General features: G+C 51.3%; 1 protein-coding gene across 1 annotated transcript in view; it reads left to right on the forward strand.

Annotated features, from left to right (window-relative positions):
• The window catches only part of LOC134342558 (MAM domain-containing glycosylphosphatidylinositol anchor protein 1-like), a 49,883-nt gene that overhangs the window by 18,088 nt on the left and 12,220 nt on the right, over nt 1–19,575 (forward strand). Inside the window, exons 5-11 of the mRNA XM_063040846.1 lie at nt 3,002–3,134; nt 6,471–6,740; nt 6,963–7,292; nt 9,268–9,561; nt 11,141–11,410; nt 13,481–13,632; nt 16,976–17,159. Of these exons, the coding sequence (XP_062896916.1) occupies nt 3,002–3,134; nt 6,471–6,740; nt 6,963–7,292; nt 9,268–9,561; nt 11,141–11,410; nt 13,481–13,632; nt 16,976–17,159 (1,633 nt within the window). The remainder of the gene's footprint in view (nt 1–3,001; nt 3,135–6,470; nt 6,741–6,962; nt 7,293–9,267; nt 9,562–11,140; nt 11,411–13,480; nt 13,633–16,975; nt 17,160–19,575) is intronic.

The raw sequence follows: 19,575 nt of genomic DNA on the forward strand, positions 1-19,575 counted from the left end.
ATCTGTCTGTCCATCTGTAGCCTCTCTGCTTCCTCAACACTACATGCCCCTCCACTTATCTTCATATTGCCTGCGAACCTGGCCACAAAGCCATCAATTCTGTCATCCAAATCATTGACATATAACATAAAGAGAAGCAGTCCCCACACAGACCCCAGTCACTGGCAGCCAGCTCTCACTCTTTGCCTCCGGCCAGTCAGCCAATTCTTCTATCCAGGCTGGTGTCTTTTGTGTAATCCTGCTAAGCAGCCTCTTGTATGGCACCTTATCAAAAGCCTTCTGAAAAGATATCCACCAATTCTCCTTTGTCTATCCTGCTTGTTATTTCCTCAAAGAATTCCAACAGATTTGTCAGGCAATATTTTCCCTTCAGGAAACCATGCTAACTGACAGCCTGTTTTACCATGTACCCCAAATACCCTGAGACCTCATCCTTAATAATCGACTCCAACATCTTCTCAGCTACTGAGGTCAGACCAGCTGACCTATAGTTTCCTTTCTTCTGCCTCTCTCCATTCTTGAGGAGTGGAGTGACATTAGCAATTTTCCGTCCTCTGGAACCATGCCAGAATCTATTGATTCTTGAAAGATCATTATTAATACTGCCACAATCCCTTCAGCCACCTCTTTCAGAAACCTGGAGTGTAGACCATCTGGTCCAGGTAACTTATCTACCTTCAGATCTTTTCGTTTCCCAAGCACCTTCTCCCTATTAATGACAACTTCTGCTCCCTGACACCCTCAAACTTCCACAGTGAAGACTGGTGCAAGATACTTATTCAGTTCATCCACCATTTCCTCTTCTCTCATTTCTACCTCTCCAGCTCATTTTCCAGTGGTCCAAAATAGACTCTTGCCTCTCTTTTACTCTTTATATATCCCAAGAAACTTTTGGTATCGTCATGGATATGTTTGGCTAGCTTACCTTCATATTTTATCTTTTCCATTTTCATTCTGCCTTTAGAATTAGTTTGGATGCATCTATCCTGCACCTTCAAATCGCTCCGAAAAATTCTGCTATTATCCCTGCTAGTTTCCGCTTCCAATCAATTTGGCCAGCTCCTCGCTCATGCCTCAGTAATTCCATTTACTCCATTGCAATAATGATACAGGGCAACACATACAAAATGCTGAAGGAACTCAGCAGACCAGATGGCATCTATGGAAAAGAGTACAGTCAACGTTACAGCCCGAAACATCAACTGTATTCTTTTTTCCATAGATGCCACCTGTCCTACTGAGTTCCTCCAGCATTTTGTGTGTGTCGCTCGGATTTCCAGCACCTGCAGATTTCCTCTTGTTTGCAATAATGATACATCTGACTTTTGGCTTTCCCACCCCCTCTGCCTATCTTACCCCCTTGTCTAAGCGCTCAACAACCCCCCTTACCCTTCCTCCCCTTGCCCACCACTCTAACTACTCCCACCCTTGCCCCTACCTCCCACACCTACCCACTGTTCTGCCTACCCCCTCATCTAACCCCTAACTTGCACACCTTGCCCAAGTGGATAGGGGAGAACCAGTGGATGTGGTATATTTGGATTTTCAAAAGGCTTTTGACAAGGTCCCACACAGGAGATTAGTGTGCAAACTTAAAGCACACGGTATTGATGTGGATAGAGAATTGGTTAGCAGACAGGAAGCAAAGAGTGGGAATAAACGGGACCTTTTCAGAATGGCAGGCAGTGACTAGTGGGGTACCGCAAGGCTCAGTGCTGGGACCCCAGTTGTTTACAATATATATTAATGACTTGGATGAGGGAATTAAATGCAGCATCTCCAAGTTTGCGGATGACACGAAGCTGGGTGGCAGTGTTAGCTGTGAGGAGGATGCTAAGAGGATGCAGAGTGACTTGGATAGGTTGGGTGAGTGGGCAAATTCATGGCAGATGCAACTTAATGTGGATAAATGTGAAGTTATCCACTTTGTGGCAAAAATAGGAAAACAGATTATTATCTGAATGGTGGCCGATTAGGAAAAGGGGAGGTGCAACGAGACCTGGGTGTCATTATACACCAGTCATTGAAAGTGGACATGCAGGTACAGCAGGCAGTGAAAAAGGCGAATGGTATGCTGGCATTTATAGCAAGAGGATTCGAGTACAGGAGCAGGGAGGTACTACTGCAGTTGTACAAGGCCTTCGTGAGACCACACCTGGAGTATTGTGTGCAGTTTTGGTCCCCTAATCTGAGGAAAGACATCCTTGCCATAGAGGAAGTACAAAGAAGGTTCACCAGATTGATTCCTGGGATGGCAGGACTTTCATATGAAGAAACACTGGATGAACTGGGTTTGTACTCGTTGGAATTTAGAAGATTGAGGGGGGATCTGATTGAAACGTATAAAATCCTAAAGGGATTGGACAGGCTAGATGCAGGAAGATTGTTCCCGATGTTGGGGAAGTCCAGAACGAGGGGTCACAGTTTGAGGATAAAGGGGAAGCCTTTTAGGACCGAGATTAGGAAAAACTTCTTCACACAGAGATTGGTGAATCTGTGGAATTCTCTGCCACAGGAAACAGTTGAGGCCAGTTCATTGGCTATATTTAAGAGGGAGTTAGATATTGCCCTTGTGGCTACGGGGATCAGGGGGTATGGAGGGAAGGCTGGTGCAGGGTTCTGAGTTGGATGATCAGCCATGATCATAATAAATGGCGGCGCAGGCTCGAAGGGCCGAATGGCCTACTCCTGCAACATACATCAAAGTTGCTGGTGAACGCAGCAGGCCAGGCAGCATCTCTAGGAAGAGGTGCAGTCGACGTTTCAGGCCGAGACCCTTCGTCAGGACCCTACTCCTGCACCTATTTTCTATATTTCTATGTTTCTTCACTTACCCCTTTGTTTACTCCTTTTCCTCCCGCTCATCCACCTCGCCCTGCCCAGCTCAGGGTGGGCACCGATTGCCCCCACTGCTGGGCCTTTCTCCCTGCCAGTAGGGAGCTGTTGCACAGAGTGGCTGTGTGTGGGTGTCCCTGCTCTGATCATGGCCTGCTCTCCACAGGGTGAGACCAAAGTCCTAAAGCTGAAAGACCTGCGCCCTCGAGATTACGCCAACTTTACCTGCCTGGTGTCCGTCCGGAACGTCTGCAACATTCCTGACAAATCTGCCTCCTTCCAGCTGAAGAACACCACCGGTCAGTGCTCCCACCCACCCGTCACCCATTATACTGACTGCACTCGGGAACGGTAGGGGGAGACAGGCAGGGGATACAGTGGGAGGGAGATACTGGCAATATTGCCCCGGATGGGGCGTTCCAGTTCCCAGAGAGACAGAAGTGGTTTGGTGTGTTTTCCCTGGAGCAGAGGATGTGAAGGGTGGACGGATCATTGTGTGTCTGTTAGGGATAGCACCTAAAGCTCTTGGGTATGGACTTGGGGTGAGGGCTGAGAGCTGGAGACCTGAGTGGGGATGGCTTTGGGGAACACACTCCCTGACAGGGTGGTGGTGGGAGAGACTCTCACAGCATCGGAGATGTTTCTGGACAAGAAATGCGATGGTGAGGATCAGGTGCTAGGAAGTAGGGTTAGTGGGGGTCGTTCTTAGTAGTCAGGATGAGCTGAGGATATGCCTCTGTACTCAGCAACCCTGCATGAGAGAGGGAAGAGGTGGACAGTAACTGGGAGGAGAGAGAAGCATTGGGGTGGGGGCAGATGGAAAGAAAGGGGAGGCAGGGGGACTGGGAGAATGAGAGGACATGGAGATAGAAGTGGGGAAAGAAAACATGAAAATTTACAGCCCAAATCAGGGCCACAATATTCTGGCAACTTTTTGTCTACTCTAAGATCAATCTAACCTTTCCCTCCCAGCCAGCCCTCCATTTTTCTATCATCCATATGCCTAAGAGTCTTTAATGTATCTGCCTCGACCACCATGGGTGTTCCATGCATCCACCAATCTGTGTAATCAGCCTACCTCTGACATCCAACCTTTACTTACCTCCACTCACCATAAATGGATGTCCTCTGGAATTGGCCATTGCTGCCCAGTGAAAACACAATACTGGATCCCAGCTCTGTCTGTGCCTCTCATAACCTTACACACCTCCATCAAGTCACCTCTTATCCCCCTTCACTCCAAAGAGAAAAAGCCTAGCTTGCTCAACTAATCCTCATAAGACATGCTCTCCAATCCAGGTAGCATTCTGGTAAATCTCCTCAGTACCCTCTCTGAAACTTCAATATCAGAATCAGAATCAGAATTAATACCACCGGTATATGTCATGAAACCTGTTGTTATGTGGAAGCATTACGTTACAATAAATAATAAACTGTAAATTAAAGTATATAAATTTTAACAGTTAAATAAATAATGCAAAAAGGGAAAAAAAAGTAGTGAGGTAGTGTTCGGAAATCTGTTGGTGGAGGGGAAGAAGCTGTCCCTGAATCATTGAGTGTGTGTCTTCAGGCTCCTATAATCCTTCCTAAAATGAGGCAACTAGAACTGAACACAAAACTCCAAGTTGGTCTAACTCGGGTTTTATAGAGTTGCAAAATTACTTTGCAGTGAATAAACTCTTCTCGGGCTTCCAGCCAGGTACAGATAGCGATTATAACCAACTTTTTGATGACAAGCTCTGCCATCTTCATCAGGGATGATGCCTGAGCATGTCTAGTCCGGTGGTATTTATACCCCCATCGTCCGTCCCTTCTGATTGGCTAGTCCTTATCCAATCAGGTTTCTGCTCTCCCACCTTGTTTACAATTGAAGGAGATCAATCGGGCCCTTAATAGGGCTGACGGAAAAATCAGGAATCTTGAAATGAGGAGAAACCTGTCGCTATTGCTTGTCTTTCCTATATTTCCACTGTTTCTGGAAGGATCACTAGGATCCTGAAGAAATACCAGATTAATACTGTCCACAAGCCTGTAAGGATGTTCAAAGGTGACCTGGGATTCAGGGCAGTGGGCATTTACAGGATTCCCTGTGAATGTAGAGCAGCGTGTATCGGCCAGACGGGACACAGGATGGAAACCTGCATCAAGGAGCACAGGAGATGTATCCACTTGGGTTACCCGGAGACATTGGTGGTAGCAGACACTGCATTCACAATGGCCATTGACTTTGATAGCACAAAACTACTGTGTCGCACCAATGGCTTTTGAGACCGCCTGGTAAAGGAAGCCATTGAAATAAAACTAGAAGGCTTGCAGCTCTTGAACTTAATCCCCTAATTAATGAAGACCAACACACCATAGGCCTTCCTAATCACCCTATCAACTTGTGTGCCAATTTTGAGGGATCTATGGTTATGGACCTCAAGATCTCTCTGTTCTTCCACTCCTCTAAAAATCCTACCATTAACCATTCAGGTTTGGCCTTCCATAATGAATCACTTCACACTTCTTTGCATTGAGCATTATTTGCCACTTCTCAACCCAGCTCTGCACTCTATCAATATCCCATTGTAACCTATGGCACCTTCTACTCTATCCACAGCACCGACAAACTTTGTGTCACTTCCACTTCCTCATTCAAATCATTTATAACACTCACAGAACAGAATCCCTGCAGAATACCACTAGCGATGGATCGGGAGGCAGCATACTCTCCATTCACTACCACCCTCTGCCTTGTGTGGGCAAACCAGTTCTGAATCCACACAGACAAGTTTTCCCTGGATCCCATACCTCCTGACTTTCTGAATGAGTTTACCAAGAGGAAACTTATCAAATGTCTTACTAAAATCTGTATAAAACCACATCCACTGCTCTACCCTCATCAATGTGCTTTAGGGGGGAGGCGGTAACAGGGAGCGGAGGCAGAGAGTGAGAGAGGGAACTGGACAAAAAGACAACGAGAATGACACTGAGGGAAGGTGAGAGATGCAGGGCCAGCGAGGTAGGAGACAGGAAGTGGGAGCAAGAGTGAATGAGGTCTGGTAGAGCAGCGAGTGAGAATGCTGAGGGGGAGGGAGAGCTGGTGCCAGAGGATAGCATTGAGGGGAGGGGGGTAATGTCAGGAGGAGGGAGAGGAAGAAGGCGAGGGGAGGTGAACATCATGGGGAAGGTGTGGAGGAGGAGCTGCTCTCATTCACCACGGTGGTGGAAAGCTCTAAATTCAGGCAGCAGAGCGACACCCAAGTTGAGTCTGTGCTGAATGTCACCCCTCGGGACGGACAGTCACCCCCACAGATGACAGGCGGTGACTGACAAGCAGTGTCATTCAGCCTCCCCCCCCCTCCCCACCCCACCCCCGTGGTAACCATCTCGGGAAGGACCGTGACCGCTCGGGACCTGTGACCACCTGTGATGCCTCGGGACAGAGAGTGACCATATGGGATAGACAGTGACCTGAGGGACGGTGGCCACTCAGGAGGGTTGGTGAAGCCAGTACTTACCCCCACTGACAGGCAGTCTCCCTCAGCACCCCCCTCCCCCACTGTCGGTGACCCCCTTAGGAGCGACGTTGACCCCTGAAGGACAGGAAGGTGACCCCAGCCCATGCCCCACTGACAGGCAGTCTCCCTCAGCTCCCCCAGTGCTGTCGGTGTCGGTACCGGAGTTGCTGGTGGTGGACCCCGGCAGCGACGTGGAGATGGAGTGCTTGGTGGTTGGTGGGGACCCTCCTCCCCTGCTCTGGTGGTCTCACTCCCCCGGTCCCATGCCGGACAACGTCCGCATCCAGGCAGGAAAACTGTGGATCCGGGACATCAGGCGAGAACAGGCCGGACACTACAACTGCTCGGCACAGAATGGCGTCGGCAATCCTGCACGCCGATCGGTGGAGGTGCAGGTCCGCGGTGAGTGAGAGCAGCGTATCCGCACCCTACGCAGCGCCTTGCGGCACTCAGAACCCACCCTACACAGAAAACCGTCCCATATGCAGTGTCCACCGTGCGCAGTCTCCCACCGTACACTGAACCGTCCGATACACGGTCCTACCGTAGACCAAACTGGTACATTACACTGTCCCACCTGACTGGATACGCTCAGCAGTCACTCCGCCCTTGCCTTGTCCTCAGCCCTGTGGAACGGCCGGTTCTGGATCACCCCCGACCCGTTCCATGACGATGAGAAGATTCACCTGGACCGGGAGGTGAAGGTGTCCTGTCAGGTGGAGGCAGTGCCGCAGGAGGAGCTGACCTACCGCTGGCTGAAGAACGGTCGCACCCTGCGGCCCAGCAGTCGCATTATCATCTCCCGCAACGACCAGGAGTTCCCGCCGGGGGTCACCAGCCTGGACATCATCAGTATGCGCTTCTCCGACTCCGCCACCTACACGTGCGTGGCCTCCCTCCGCAGTTCAGCCATTCCCGAGGTCAGCATCGACGTCAACATCTCCACCAGCCTGGGTGAGCACCGCTCCGCACCCACACACTACCTGACACACTCCGCAGTACAGCCGTTCCCGAGGTCATCTCTATTAACTTGGGTGAGCACTTTCCCACACACCCCTTAACGCACTGACTGACACACGCCCCAACGCACCGGCACACTCCACGGTTCGGTCGTTCCCGAGGTCAGCGTCGACGCTAAAATCTCCGCCAGCCTTGGTGAACACCGCTCCACTGTTCCTGACAGGTCAGCACCGACATTAACATCTCCTCCATTCTGGGTGAGATCGTTCTGCACTTTCCAACTCAGCGACATCTTCCAGACACAGTCACAGTGACACACTAGCTAACGCCGTGACACGTTCCTCAACTCACCGACACGTTCCCCAACTCACTGACACCTTCCCCAAATCACTGACACACTCATCAACACACTGACACACTCACCAACTCACTGACACGTTCCCCAACTCACTGACACACTCATCAACACACTGACACACTCACCAACTCACTGACACGTTCCCCAACTCACTGACACACTCATCAACACACTGACACACTCACCAACTCACTGACACACTCACCAACTCACTGACACACTCACCAACTCACTGACATGTTCCCCAACTCACTGACACACTCATCAACACACTGACACACTCACCAACTCACTGACACGTTCCCCAACTCACTGACACACTCATCAACACACTGACACACTCACCAACTCACTGACACCTTCCCCAAATCACTAACACGTTCCCCAGCTCACTGACACGTTCCCCAACACACTGACACATTCCCCAACACACTGACACACTCACCAACTCACTGACACACTCACCAACACACTGACACTTTCCCCAAATCACTATCACGTTCCCCAGCTCACTGACACACTCACACATGCCCTGTCTCACTGACACGGACGCACTCTGCAGTCTTACGGTGAGAGGGGAAAGATTTAATAAGAACTTTAAGGGGCAAGTTTATTTTTGCACAGAAAGAGCTGAGTGAGGAATGAGCTGCCAGAGGAAGTGGTTGGGGTGGGTAAAGAAACTTTTAAAAGACAATTGGAAACACAAAATACTCTGCAGATGTTGGGGTCAAAGCAACACTCACAACACGCTGGAGGAACTCAGTAGGTGGGGCACCATCCGTGGAAACGATCAGTCGACGTTTCGGGCCGGAACCCTTCGTCAGGACTGAAGAGGGAAGGGGCAGAGGCCCTATAAAGAAGGTGGGGGAGGGTGGGAAGGAGAAGGCTGGTAGGTGCCAGGTGAAAAACCAGTAAGGGGAAAGATAAAGGGGTGGGGGAAGGGGAAGCAGGGAGGGGATAGGCAGGAAAGGTGAAGAAGGAATAGGGGAAAACATACTGGGTAGTAGAAGGAGGAGTAAGGGAGGTAGTGGGCAGCTGGGGGAGGGGGCAGAATGACATAGAGATAAAGGGAGGGGGAGGGAATTACCGGAAGTTGGAGAATTCTATGTTCATACCAAGGGGCTGGAGACTAGACGGTATATGAGGTGTTGCTCCTCCAACCTGAGTTTAGCCTCATCATGGCAGTAGAGGAGGCCACGTATGGACATATCCGAATGGGAATGGGAAGCAGAGTTGAAGTGGGTGGCAACCGGGAGATCCTGTCTGTTGTGGCGGACGGAGCAGAGGTGCTCAACGAAGCAGTCTCCAGGTACATGGACAGGAAAGGTGTATGGGTTAAACAAAGGAACTGGGACTGGCTTGAATGGGGTACGTACCTGATGAGCTGAAAGGCCTGGTTCTATTCTGTGTGACTTTACGACTCTCTCCATTCTCTCTCCTCCCTCGACTTCTGCTTCTCGCTCTCCTACTTCCCCGTCTTCCTTTCCCACCTCTCCCAACTCCCACCCCCGCCACCACCCCAAACCCCCATCTACCCCTCCCCACCCTCCCCTCTCCCTTCCTGGTTCCACCCCGTCTCCCTCTTCCCGTCCCCTGCCCAACCCTGCCCAGAGCCCCCTGTGCTGGAGGTGGTCCAGCCCGTGGTGGAGGTGATAGAGGGCTCCTCGGTGGAGCTGCGCTGTGTGGTGAGTGGGAAGCCGAAGCCGGCGGTGCTGTGGTCCCGGATGGACAAGGACAAGGAGCGGAGCCTCCCAGCGGGAATGCCGGAGTGGGAGTCCTTGGATGGGATACTGCGCCTGGACAATGTCAGCCGGGACCAGAGTGGGACGTACCGCTGTCGCACCGGAGTGTACAACGCGCTCAACGTCCGCGCCCGGGAGGGGAGCATCCACTTCAACGTACTGTGTGAGTTGGGGTGGGTGGGGCGACAGAGGGAGTGAGTGTGTACCTTGTGCTGTGCGCGTGGGGCGGGGAAGAGGTGTGTTCACCGTGCGTTGTGTGCGTGGGGGGGGCAGAGGGAGGGTGGGGTCAGTGGAAGGGGCTGTGTCAGTAATGGCAAAGGTCGGGGAAGCGAGAATTTGAGATCGTGCGGACACATGCTGGACTCGTGGATGGATGGGGGAGGGAGAGGGTGGGAAGAGAGTGGTGGGGCTGTGGGTAGGGTTTGAAAGAAGAGAGGGTGTAAGAGTCTTGAGGATGAGATGTTAAGGAGGGAGAGGGAGGGAGGAGGGGCTTGGGGATGTCGTTATGGCCACGGGTTGGGTTGGGACATCAATGATCAAACGGAGTCAGTGGATGATGTTTTCTTGGATTTTCAGAAGGCCTTTGACAAGGTGCCACACATAAGGCTGCTAAACACGATAAGAGCCCATACTAGTTCTATTCCATGGTTTGGATGACAGAATTGGTGGCTTTGTGCACAAGTTTGTGGATGATACGAAGATACGTGAAGGGGCAGGTAGTGTTGGGGTAGGGGCAAGTAGTGTTAGGGAAGCAGCAAATCTGCAGAAGGACTGAGACAGATTAGGAAAATGGGGAGAGAAGTGACAGATGGAATACAGTGTCGGGAAGTGTAAGGTTATGCACTTTGGTAGAAGAAAGAAAGGCTCAGACTATTTTCTGAATGGGGAGAAGATTCTAAAAATCTGAGGTGCCAAGGGACTTGGGAGTTCTTGTGCAGGATTTCCTGAAGGTTAACTTGCGGGTTGACTTGGTGATAAGGAAGGCGAATGCGAAGTTAGCATTCATTTTTAGAGGGCTAAATTATAAAAGTAAGGATGTAATGCTGAGGCTTTATAAAGCACTGGTCATACCACACTTGGAGTATTGTGAGCAGTTTTGGGCCCCATATCTAAGAAATACGTACTGGCACTGGAGAGGGTCCAGAGGATATTCACCAGAATGATTCTGGGAATGAGAGGGTTAATGTATGAGGAGTGTTTGATGGTGCTGGGCCTGTGCTCACTGGAGTCCAGAAGCACGAGGGGGCATCTCACTGAAACCTATCAAATGTTAGAAGGCCTCAATAGAGTGGGCGTGGAGAGGGTGTTTCCTGCAGTGGGGTGTTTAGGACCGGAGAGCACAGCCTGAGAGAGAGATTTAAAACAGAGATGGGGAATTTCTTTAGCCAGAGGATGGTGAATCTGCAGAATTCAGAGACCAAGATATTGGGTATATTTAAAGCAGAGGTGGATAGGTAGGGTGTCAAAGGTCATGTGGAAAAGGCAGGAAAATGGGGTTGAGAGGGGTAATAAATCAACCATGATGGAATGACGGTACAGACTGGACTGGCCGAGAGGTCTAATTCTGCTCCTATGTCTGAGGGGTGAGAAAGGGAAATGGAGGGAAGGAGATGTGGGTAAGAGGATCAGTGTGTGGGGAGGATTGTGGGAGTGGTTTGGGGGTGGGCTAGGTCCATCTGGTGGGCCGATTGGGGAACACACACTGACCGATCTCCACCGCTCCCCCACCCTGCCACACACAGATCCCCTGACAGTGGAGCCAGAGTTTGCGGATGTGCGGCAGAGGCTGGGCCGCGGGGTCACACTGACCTGTCGGGTGGTCAGCGGGAACCCGATGAAGTTGACGTCGGCCGAGTGGACCCTGGGCGAGGACCCCCTGGAGAGGCTGGAGCTCGAGACCCCTGACCGCTCCGAGCTGAAGCTGCCTCCTCTGCGGCCGGGCATGTACGGGGTGTACCGGTGCCGGATGTCCAATGCTGTGGGGATGCAGACCTGTCTCTTCAACCTCACTGGTGAGGAGGGGCGGTGGGGAATGCAAGGGGGGGGGGATGTACTGTACTCACTGGTTACTTTTGGGCAGTCTCCCTCTCTCTGTGCCTGGGGTGCACACCATGGTCCAGGCCTCTGTCCACTCACTCTCTGCCCCACGGGCTGAAGCCTGGGCCCCGGCCCACTTGTTCTCTGTCCCCATGGGGTGGTGTCCATACTGTTTCCCTGCCCTCTTGCTCTCTGTCCCCACAGGGTGGGGTTTGGGCCCCTACTCACTTGCTCTCTTCCCCCATGGAGTGGGATCCGTACCATAGGGTGGGGTCCGTGCTGGGGTCTGGTCCTCTGCCCACTCACTCTGTACCCGGGAAAGCAGGGCAAGGCCTATCCCAGGGTCTGGGACCCTGCCCACTTACTCTCTATACCTGGGGCAGTGGGGATCCATATCAGAGTGCGGGCACTTGCCCATTCACTCTCCTCTCAGCCCCTAGGGGGTGAGGTCTATACTGGGGGTCTAGACCCGTGCCCACTCACTCTCTTTACTCAGGGGTGTGATGTCTGTCACCAGGGTGTGGAGTCTATACCGAGGTCTGGGCCCTTGCCCACTCACTCTTTATACCCAGGGGGTGGTGTCTATCCCCGGGGGTGGGGTCTATACCGGGGTCCGGGCGTTTGCCCACTCACTCTTTATGCCGAGGGGGGTGGTGTCTGTCCCCAGGGGGTGGGGTCTATACCGAGGACCGGGCCCTTGCCCACTCACTCTTTATACCCGAGGGGGTGGTGTCTGTCCCCAGGGGGTGGGGTCTATACCGAGGTCCGGGCCCTTGCCCACTCACTATTTATGCCAAGGGGGTTGGTGTCTGTCCCCAGGGGGTGGGGTCTATACCGAGGTCCGGGCCCTTGCCCACTCACTCTTTATACCCGAGGGGGTGGTGTCTGTCCCCAGGCGGTGGGGTCTATACCGGGGTCCGGGCACTTGCCCACTCACTCTTTATACCCGAGGGGGTGGGGTCTATACCGAGGTCCGGGCCCTTGCCCACTCACTATTTATGCCAAGGGGGGTGGTGTCTGTCCCCAGGGGGTGGGGTCTATACCGAGGTCCGGGCCCTTGCCCACTCACTCTTTATACCCGGGGGGTGGTGTCTGTCCCCAGGGGATGGGGTCTATACCTGGGTCCGGGCCCTTGCCCATCACTCTTTATACCCGGGGGGTGGTGTCTGTCCCCAGGGGGTGGGGTCTATACCGAGGTCCGGGCCCTTGCCGACTCACTCTTTATACCCGGGGGGTGGTGACTGTCCCCAGGGGATGGGGTCTATACCTGGGTCCGGGCCCTTGCCCACTCACTCTTTATACCCGGGGGGTGGTGTCTGTCCCCAGGGGATGGGGTCTATACCGAGGTCCGGGCCCTTGCCCACTCACTCTTTATACCCGAGGGGGTGGTGTCTGTCCCCAGGGGGTGGGGTCTATACCGGGGTCCGGGCCCTTGCCGACTCACTCTTTATACCCGGGGGGTGGTGTCTGTCCCCAGGGGATGGGGTCTATACCGAGGTACGGGCCCTTGCCCACTCACTCTTTATGCCGAAGGGGGTGGTGTCTGTCCCCAGGGGATGGGGTCTATACCAAGGTCTGGGCCCTTGCCCACTCACTCTTTATACCCGGGGGGGGTGGTGTCTGGCCCCAGGGGATGGGGTCTATACCGGGGTCCGGGCCCTTGCCGACTCACTCTTTATACCCGGGGGGTGGTGTCTGTCCCCAGGGGATGGGGTCTATACCGAGGTACGGGCCCTTGCCCACTCACTCTTTATGCCGAAGGGGGTGGTGTCTGTCCCCAGGGGATGGGGTCTATACCGAGGTACGGGCCCTTGCCCACTCACTCTTTATGCCGAAGGGGGTGGTGTCTGTCCCCAGGGGATGGGGTCTATACTGAGGTCTGGGCCCTTGCCCACTCACTCTTTATACCCAGGGGGTGGGGTTTATACTGGGGTCTGAGCCCTTGCCCACTCACGCGTTATACCCAGGGGGTGATGTCTGTCACCAGGGGGTGAGGTCTATACCGGGATCAGGGCCCTTGCTCACTCACTCTTCTCTCTGTAAAGGACGAGCCTACGAGCCAGAGTTTTATTTCGACACCCCAAGCCCGGTGCGGCTCCAGCATCCCAACCTGTACACCTTCCTCCTGCAGTGGACACAGCGGCTTCCCAATGCAGTCGGGGACATCCTGAGGTATCAGTTGGATGCCCAGGAGGAGGTGAGCCCCACGGTGGGATGTGTGGGGCAGGTGAGAGGGCGTGAGGGAGCTGTTACAGAGGTTCATGTAACCTGAGAGATGGACAGATGACAGGCATCTGGACTGGACAATCATCCTGTGCAGATTGAACGCGGGCATGGAGGAGATGCTCTCCTACATCACGGATTTCAGTGCACAGTCTGGGAGAGCTCAGTCTTGGCAAGAATTTGGTACTGGGAGTGAGATCCTACTTCAGAATCAGGTTTATTCTTGCTGAACTATATCAGAAAATCTGTTCTTTTGCCGCAGCAGTGCAAAGTGGGTTGCTGTTGTAGTCTGGACTCTGGAGGACTGACTCCACCTTGCTGACGCTCAGACACCTCCTTTTACCGACCCCTTGAAAAAGGACCCCACTCTGGACCATCAGAAAATTGTCTCTGACGCCATCACTAACCTCGTCAACTCTGGAGAACTCCCATTCACTGCCACCAAACTCAGAGTTCCCTTACCCTGCATTGCTTGTTTCCACTCCTTACCCAATATCCACAAACCTGACTGTCCGGGAAGGCTCATTGTCTCTGCCTGATCCTACCTCACTGAACTTGTGTTTGCATAACTCAGCTCCATTCTATCCCTCTTGATTCAGTCCCTTCCCACCTACAACTGCGACACTTCAAATGCTCTCGATGTCCTCAGTAACTTTCAGTTTCCACACCCTGACACCTCATTTTACCATGGACGTCCAGTTCCTATATAATTCTGTCCCCCGTCAAGGTCTTAAAGCTCTCCACTTCTTTCTTGACGACAGACCTGATAACTCACCCCCCCCCCCCCCAACTACCACCTTCCTCTATCTGGCAAAACTGGTCCTCACCCTCAAAAATTTTTGTTCAACTCCTCCCTCTTTCTCCAAACTCAACGGGCACCCACATGAACCCCAGTTATGCGTGCCTTTTCATCAGCTGTGTAGAGCTAGCCTATAATTCTCCCCAATTCTTCCTGCATTACATTGATGACTGCATTGGTGCTGCTTCATGCAGCCATGCTGAAGTTGCCAATTTCATCATCTTTGCCCTTAACTTCCACCCTGGCCTTAAATTCACTTGGTCCATTTCTGACACCTCTCCTGTTTCTCAATCTCTCTGCTCCATCTCTGTAATCAAACTGTCTACTGATACATTTTAGAAGCCTACCAATTCCCACAGCTACCTTGACTATACCTCTTCCGCCGTCTCCTGGAAAAATGCTTTTACTTTCTCTTAGTTCCTTTGTCTCCGCCGCATCTATTCCCAGGATGGGGCTTTCCTTTCAGGGCATCAGAGACGAATGGGGTTTCCCTTCCTCCACCATTGATGCTGCCCTCCCCTGCATCTCCTCCATTTCCTGAACATCCACACTCACCCCATCTTCCCACCACCTTAACAGGGATAGAGTTCCTCTTCTTCTCACCTACCATCCCATGAGCCTTTGCGTCCAACACATCCTTCTCTACACCTTCCATCATCTTTAATGGGATCCTACCACCAACCACTTCTTTACCCCTCCCCCACTCTCCACTTTCCACAGGGATTGCTCCCTCCATGATTCCCTCATCTCTCACCAGGCACGTATCCCTGCATGCAACGGAAATGCCCATTTACCTCCTCACTCACCTTCAGGGACCCAGTCCTTCCAGGTGAGGCAACACTTCACCTGCAAATGAATTGGGGTCATCCATCGTACCCGGTGCTCCTGATCTGGCCTCCTCTACATTGGTGAGACCGGTCATAAATTGGAAGAGTGCTTTGTCAAACACCTCAGCTCCATCTGCCAAAAGTGGAAACTCCAGGTGGCCAACCATTTTAATTCCGATTCCCATTCTGACATTTTGGTTCATGGCTTCTTTTGCCATGATGAAGCCACTCTCAGGGTAGAGGAGCAACACCTCATGTTCTATCTCTAGGTAGCCTCTAAACTGATGGCAGGAACCTCAACTTCTCCTTCCAGTAACTTTTTCCCCTCTTCCTCTATTCATCAACTGGCCTCTTACCTCTTCTCATCTGCCTATCACCTTCCTCTGGAGCCCCTCCTCATTCGCTGCCTCCAGTGGTCCACTCTCCTCTCGTATCAGATTCCTTCTTCTTCAGCCTTTTACCTTTCCACCCACCTGGCTTCACCTATCACCTTCTAGCTGTCTTTCATCTCTTCCCTTCAACTTTTTATTCTGGTGTCTTTCTTCCCTTCCTTTCCAGTCCAGAAGAAGGGTCTTGGCTCAAAACATCAACTGTTTATTCATTTCCGTAGATGCTGCCTGATGTGCTGAGTTCCTCCAGCAACTTGTGTGTGTTGCTCTGGATTTCCTGCACCTGCAGAATCTCTTGTGTTTAGAATTTACTATAAACTACAATAAGAAATATATTAAAAAAATAAATAAGTAGTGCAAAGAGTGAGGTGCTGTTCCTAAACCATTGAGAGTGTGTCTTCGGGCTCCTGTATCTCCTCCCTGAGGGCAGGTCCTGGATAGTGAGCCTCCTGCCTTGTTTCGGACAAGTTACGGAGACTAGTTAAGACCATAAGATATGGCAACAGAATTAGGCCATTTGGCCCATCAAGTCTACTCCGCCATTTCATCATGGCTGATCCATTTTCCCTTTCAGCCCTCATCTCCTGCCTTCTCCCGTATCCCTTCATGCCCTGACCAATTAATAATCTATCATCCTCTGCCTTAAATATACGTAAAGACTTGGCCTCCACAATCCCCTGCTTGTTTACTTCCTGGTGGTACTTGGATTTGCCGCTTCTGGTGATCAGTCCAATGACAGCGGTGTTTCCACAAACTTTATCAGTTTAACTGATGGATCACTGGAGACTGGCGTATAGAGAGGATAGGAGAGGTGAGTGAGTACAGCTCTTTGGTGCATCAGTGCCAAGTGAGCGGGATGTGGAGATGTGATTGCCTGGTCTCACGTATTGCCTCCTGTCAGAGATGAAGTTTGTGATCCACCTGCAGATGGGACCTGGTACGTTAACTTTTGGAGAGTTTCTCTTCCAGAAGCTCAGGGGATGATGGTATTGAAGGCTGACCTGAAATTGACAAAGAGAATCCTGACATATGTACCATGGGAGCCGAGGCATTGTAGGTATGAAGTCCAGACCAGTGCAAAGTGCATCACCTACACATCTGTTGGCTTTGCAGGTGAACTATGGCAGATCTAGAAAATTATTAGGGCTAGTTAGCACAGCTTTGTTTGTGGGCTCTGTGCGGGAGGGGCAGGCACGGCGCGGGGCTCCGTGCGAGAGGGGCGCGGCGTGGGGCTCCGTGCGGGAGGGGCGCGGCGCTATTCTGGGCCCTCACTCACTGCTCTCGTGTTCCTGGTGTTGACAGGGATCACCCAGCGTGTGGCTGAAGCCGAGCATGATCACCGTCAACAAGAGCATCGAGGCGGGCTCCCTCCTCACCTACACTCTGGGCAACCTCCGGATCCCTCGCTCCTATCGGGTCCACCTCACCCCCATCACCAGCTATGGGCCGGGCGACACTGCCAGCCGCACCATCCTCTACACCAACCGTTAGTGTGCCAGCCATACCGGGCGCGAGTGTGTCAGGGAGAGGGGCAAGCAGTGGGGAGAGTGGTAGAGGGTGTGGAGGAAGATTGCAGAGGGGGCAGGGAGAGTAGGGAGTCATGACCAGGTCTCTGGCCCTGAGTCTGCTTCCATGACTCAGAAGGGAAGGAGGGAAGAGTGCAGTAGTGATTGCGGATTCCATAGTTGCAGGAGCAGACAGCCAGTTCTGTGGACGTGATAAAGACACCCCCATGCTATGTTGCGTCCCGGGTACCAGGGTCAGGGATGGCTCAGACTGGGTCCACAGCATTCTAAAGGGGGGAGGGTGAACTGCCAGAAGTCGTGGTAGATATTAGCACCAATGACACATGTGGGAAAAGGAAGGAGGTCCTGAAGAGAGAATATAGGGAGTTAGGTAGGAAGCTGCAGAGTAGGACCTCCAAAGTAGTAAGCTCTGGATTGGTACCTCGGCCACATGTCAGTGAGCGTAAGAACAGGTTGATTTAGCAGATCAATGTGTGACTAAGAAACTGGTGGAAGGGGACAGGGCTTCAGATTTCTGGATCATTGGGATTTCTTCTGAGCAAGGAATGACCTGTACATGAACCCAAGGGGGACTGTTATCCTTGCGGCAGATTTGCTAGAGCTGTTGGGGAGGGTTTAAACTAATTTGGCAAGGGGATGGGAACCAGTGATTGGACTGAGGGTGGGGCAGCTAAATGCAGAGTGTAGTGGGACTGTCAGGAAGAATGGGCAAGTGACAGGTCGGTGGGATGAGGTGCAGAGTAACAATGGGGCCAAAACCGAAAAGGAAGACAAATCTAAGCTGAAAGTGTTATCTTTGAATACACGTAGTATACAGAATAAGGTCGACGATCTTGTAGTGCAGTTAGAGATTGGCTGATATGATATTGTGGGCATCGCTGAAACGTGCTGAAAGAAGCTCATAGTTGGGAACTTAACATCCAAGTATACACATTGTATTGAAAGGACAAGCAGGTAAGCAGCGGGGGTAGTGTAGCTCTGTTGGTAAAAAAATGAAATCAAATCTTTAGGAAGAGGTGATATAGTATTAGAAGATGTAGAATCCTTATGGGTAGAGTTAATGCAAGGGTAAAAAGACTGACGGGAGTTATATTCAGACTTCCAAATAGCAGCCAGGGTGTGGGATACAAAAACAGAAGACAGAAATGACATGTAAAAAAAGCACTGTTGTGAAAATCATGGGGGATTTCAATATGCAAGTAAAAAGGAAAGGTACGTCGCATCCCGGAGTTTCTGTAGTGGGGAACCACGTACAAGGCAAGTTACAGCAGTGGTTTGCCATTGAGAAAATTAGGTGGTGCTGGATCCCAAGAGTGGGAATTTATAGAATGCCCACGAGATGGCTCTTTAAAGCAGCTTGTGGTTCAGTCCAATAGAGGGATGGTAATTCTGGATTAGGTGTGATGTAATGACCCATATTTGACTAGGGAGTTTAAGGTAAAGGAACCCTTAGGAGACAGTGATCATAATATGATAGAATTTACCCTGCAGTTTGAGAAGGAGAAGCTATAATCAGAATGTATCAGTATTACAGTGGAGTAAAGGGAATTACAGGGACATTAGCAGGGATGACAGCAGAACAACATCACTGGAGTTTCTGGGAGTAACTCGGAAGGCACGGGAAAAATACATCCCAAAGAAGTATTCTAAAGGGAGGATGAGGCAACTGTGAATAACAAGAGATGACAAAGTCAGCTTAACAGCAAAAGAGAAGGCATATAAATAAAGCAAAAATTAGTGGGAAGTTAGTGGACTGGGGACTTAAAAAAAAAAGGCAACTAAGAAGTCATAGAGAGAATAGATGAAATATGAATGTAAGCTAGCCAATAACATAAAAGAGGATACAAAAAGACTTCTCAGATATACAAAGAGTAGAATAGAGATGAGAATGTATATCGGACTGCTGGAGAATGATGCTGGAGAGGTAGTACTGAGGACAAAGAAATGACAGATGAATTTAATAAGTACTTTGTGTTAGTATTCAGTGTGTAAGACACAACATAATGCCAGAAAGGGGCTTGCTATTCCTAAGGAGAAGGTGTTTGAGAAGCTGAAAAATTCTGAAGGTAGGTAAATCACTTGAACCAGACTGCACCCCTAGGTTCTGAAAGAGGTGGCTAAAGGGAGTGTGAAGGCATCAGCAATGATCTTTCAAGAATCACTAGATTCTGGAATGGTTCTAGGGGACTGGAAGATTGTAAATATCACTCTTTAAGAATGGAGGGAGGCAGAAGAAAGGAAATTATAGGCCAGTTAGCCTAATTTTTTGTGGTTGGAAAGATGTTGAAGCCTATTATTAAGGATGAGGTTTCAGGGTATCTGAAGGCACATGACAAAATGGGCCAAAGTCAGCATGGTTTCCTTCAGAGGAAATCT

This window comes from Mobula hypostoma, chromosome 2, assembly GCF_963921235.1.
Source record: "Mobula hypostoma chromosome 2, sMobHyp1.1, whole genome shotgun sequence".
In the NCBI taxonomy this organism is placed as follows: domain Eukaryota; kingdom Metazoa; phylum Chordata; class Chondrichthyes; order Myliobatiformes; family Myliobatidae; genus Mobula; species Mobula hypostoma.